The sequence below is a fragment of the Chinchilla lanigera genome, unplaced genomic scaffold, assembly GCF_000276665.1.
Source record: "Chinchilla lanigera isolate Chin_1 unplaced genomic scaffold, ChiLan1.0 scaffold00084, whole genome shotgun sequence".
Taxonomy (NCBI): Eukaryota; Metazoa; Chordata; class Mammalia; order Rodentia; family Chinchillidae; genus Chinchilla; species Chinchilla lanigera.
In genome coordinates this window covers 6,309,476-6,312,974 of record NW_004955485.1, presented here as the reverse complement: position 1 = coordinate 6,312,974, position 3,499 = coordinate 6,309,476, and the positions used below count along the sequence as shown (strand labels likewise).

The following is a 3,499-nucleotide window of genomic DNA, read 5'->3' as shown; positions in this document are numbered from 1 at the left end:
TAGTTCACATCCCCAAACTTGTGTTCCTCTTGCCTCAATCTTCCAAATGCTGGGATTACAAGCATGTTCCATACCTGGCTAAGTTTTCATTTTTAATTTTGCAAACCTATCAATTTCCTTATAAGGAAAAATCCCCCTAGGTAGAGTAGCCCTTGCAGGACCTCGTAGCCACATTTACCTACGCAAGGAAAAATACCCCTTGTCAGGGAACGTCCCTGCTTTAACTGGCTGTTCACCGTTGGCTGGCTCATGGCGAACAATCCAGAGGGTCAGGGCAGATTTAGTGCATAATGAATACCACATGATACATAATATTTTCTGCATAGGTGATGGCTGCGTGCTCATCATGGTGTTATTCTGTTTGCTGGTTTATCTTGTACCTGAAACCCAGCTGGGTTTTTCTCACTGGTGTCCTGTGGCCCATTTAGGAAATTGAAAAGGCCTGGAAGATGGTGGACTCGGCCTATGATAAGGAGCAGAAAGCCAAGGAGACGATTCTTGCCCTGAAAGAGGAAATAGTAAACTTGACCAAGCTAGTCGAGCAAGGGTCTGGACTGTCACTGAACCAGGATAGCAAGTAGGTTGAAATCCTCTTCATGTCCCTGAGTTCCTCTTGCAGAGGCCTCAGCCTGGCACGGTGGGAGTGGCACCCTGGTGCTGGCACAGGTCTTCTTGAACAGTTCTCTGAAATGCAAAACTCTCCATTCCCAGACATTATTTTCTTTTGTGATTTTTCTTTTCTAATACTCCCTCTCTCTACGCTGAAGAACTTCTGATTTGTGCCTACATTACACTTCTGGTTTTCTAAGAATCAGTACTAGAGTTACCGACACTAAAGATTTAGATTTATTTCCTGCAGACTCGTAGAGAGTGTGACTGGCTGCCTTTCTGCCCAGAGCCCCAGCTCCTCCTCCTCCCCTCATGATTAATCCCTTTGCCACCCTTCTTACTTCCTCAGGCTCCAGGCCAGAGGCCAGGGCTGCTCCCCCCTCCCCCCCCCCCGCCGCCACTCTTTCATCCCTGGAAGCGCTGTCACGTCCATTCCGTACCTTTCCTTCTTCATTCCTGGGGCTGGGGCTGCTACTGTGCCGTGCTGGGTTTGGCAGTGCCCTTCGAACTGGTCTTCCTTGCAGAAGACATCTGCCTCTTCATCGCTTTCAGATCCACGCTTCTGAGACACTCATGGAAACTGGCCACAGTGGAAACACTATCTGTAGCTACTTGCACCCAAAGGAGAAATCCCAGACTCTGGAGCACATCACATAAAATCATCCACAAATCTGCCTCACTAGTTTCCTCAGCCTTCTGTCCAGCCACACCATGTTGCTCCTGCCCTTGTGCCTTTGCACGCACTCTTTCTTGGCTCGGAATGCCTTGCTTTCCTTTCTCCTCTCCATAAACTCCTATGCACCCTTTAAGATCCATCTCAGACACCATCTGAACTTTGTCACTGTTGGCATCTCTGTTCAGCCTCCTCTCCACCTCCAGACCCCAATGAAGATGTAGTACGAGGCACAGCATACTCTGTTTCCATAGGACCCGACATCTAATCCAGTAAGGCACAGATTGCATTGGATTGGATTATTTGCTACTGTGCTTCTCTACCCATTAGCAATGCTATGAACTCCTATGATAAAGACACTTTTATATTCCCTGGAGGAGTTCAGGCACTATACGGGTCATGCAAAACATAACATTAAGTAGTGAATCAGGAATGGGCATATACTTCTTTGGGCATCCTTAACCAAATCAAATGTGGTTAGGTTCCTTATGTTTTCTTGATCCATGGGTCCAACTCTGATAGATAGTTCTAGGTGCAGGTGCTGGGGGGAAGTAATAAGAAAAACAACGAGAAGGTGTGATTCCTGTAGTGATGGTGCTGTCATATTCTAGCATGTTCGGAACATCTAAGGAAGAGAAAAATGGGAACTGGCTCAGATGGGGGAGTTTTGAATGAGAATTAGAAGAGGGTGGGGAAGAGAGCTGAAGGCACTGTCTAGCTCAGAGTTTTATCATCAACAGTGTGCTCAGGTGTAGCAGTCTCAATTCATAGTAACTTGGGATGGAGGTTTGGTTTCTGGAGAAGAAGCACTTGAGTATGGACTGGAAATTTCCTTATTAAACATTGACGCTACACTAAAGATGTTAGTAAATAAGCACCGTCAAGCTACTGTGTTTTGAGCAGTCGTTTGATAGCTGCCAGCAGCAAGAGTCTGCAGGGCAAGTTTTCTTCTGTTTTCTCTCTGCTCAGAACTGCCTGGATCTAGATTCGTTGTGCTGCAGAGGTCGTAGCAGACCCAGCTTTCACTCACAAAGTACTAATTTTTCAGAAAGTCATGCCAAGTCAGACAGAAGGGTTTTTGGAATGGAGAGGTAACTGGTTTACAATTCAAATCAATGAAAATTCTCACAAACTCTCTAAAACCCGGCATCATGGGCGGTTTTTCAAATTTTGTTCTAGCGAACATTTTATCTGGTCAACATCCCTTTGGGAGAAACTAATCTCTCTGGGTGAATGAAAAGAAAATTGGCAATGCATATTTTTCGCCTATGTTTATGTTTCATTTGAGACTTTATAGCTGTAATCATAGCCTCCAGTAGATCTATTAAACAAATAATTTCCTAAATTGACATCTCCTTAGGGTTAATTACAAGAGTTGACAACAGCGATAAAGTATTATTAACAGATCCAAATAATACAGAGTTGTGGAAACTATCTTTTCTCCTAAGTTTGCCACTCTAAATTCCTCAGAGATAATCTGTTACCTGATTCTCTGGGTTTCTATAAAAAGGCCTTTAGAATATACACATAAAGCCAGGCATGGTGGTGCCTGGCTGTAATCTCAGCACCCTGGGAGGCAAAAGCAGGAGGACTACAAGCTCAAGACCAGTCTGGGCAACGGAGCAACTTAATGAGAACATGTCTAAAAATAGTAAAAAAAAAAAAAAAGAAAAAGAAAAAAAAGGCTGGGGACGTAGCTCTGTGCCAGGACCCTAGGCTGACATGAATAGATGCTGTATTTTCTTGAACATCACCAAGGGATCACATTGCAGTTGTTATTTTGGATACCTTTTGTCAGTGAACGTCTTCCAAGAGTCTCCACAGGACTGGAGAGTTTCTGTGTAGAGCCTGAGCAGTGCTCACCATGTGCCTGAAGACTTTCCCACAGAAACTGTCCTGGGGACCAGAGAAAGGACCCCTGAGCAGATGGCCGCTTAGCCCCTCTCCTGTGTTCTTGCTTTTTAGTATCCGAGATTTACTGAAGTTCAAGGAAGAAGTGACCAAGGAGCGGGATCAGCTCCTGTCAGAAGTGGTAAAATTACGAGAGTCCTTAGCTCACACCACCGAGCAGCAGCAGGAGACAGAGCGAGTGAAGGAGGAGGCAGAGCAGACCATCAGCCAGGTGGGCACCACGGTGCAGGTGTGGCTGGGGATGAAGCAAGGCTGCCTCCCTGGGACGGCCTGCCCTTCCCTTCCCTCCCGTTCCCTTCCCTTCCC

At 45.9% G+C, this 3,499-nt stretch overlaps 1 protein-coding gene across 2 annotated transcripts in view; it reads left to right on the top strand.

Moving 5' to 3' along the window:
• Positions 1-3,499, top strand: part of Cfap58 (cilia and flagella associated protein 58) — a 110,956-nt gene that overhangs the window by 6,393 nt on the left and 101,064 nt on the right. For both annotated transcript variants that reach the window (XM_005403772.2, XM_013504126.1), the window contains exons 3-4: positions 429-577; positions 3,248-3,404. In XM_005403772.2, the coding sequence (XP_005403829.1) occupies positions 429-577; positions 3,248-3,404 (306 nt within the window). The remainder of the gene's footprint in view (positions 1-428; positions 578-3,247; positions 3,405-3,499) is intronic.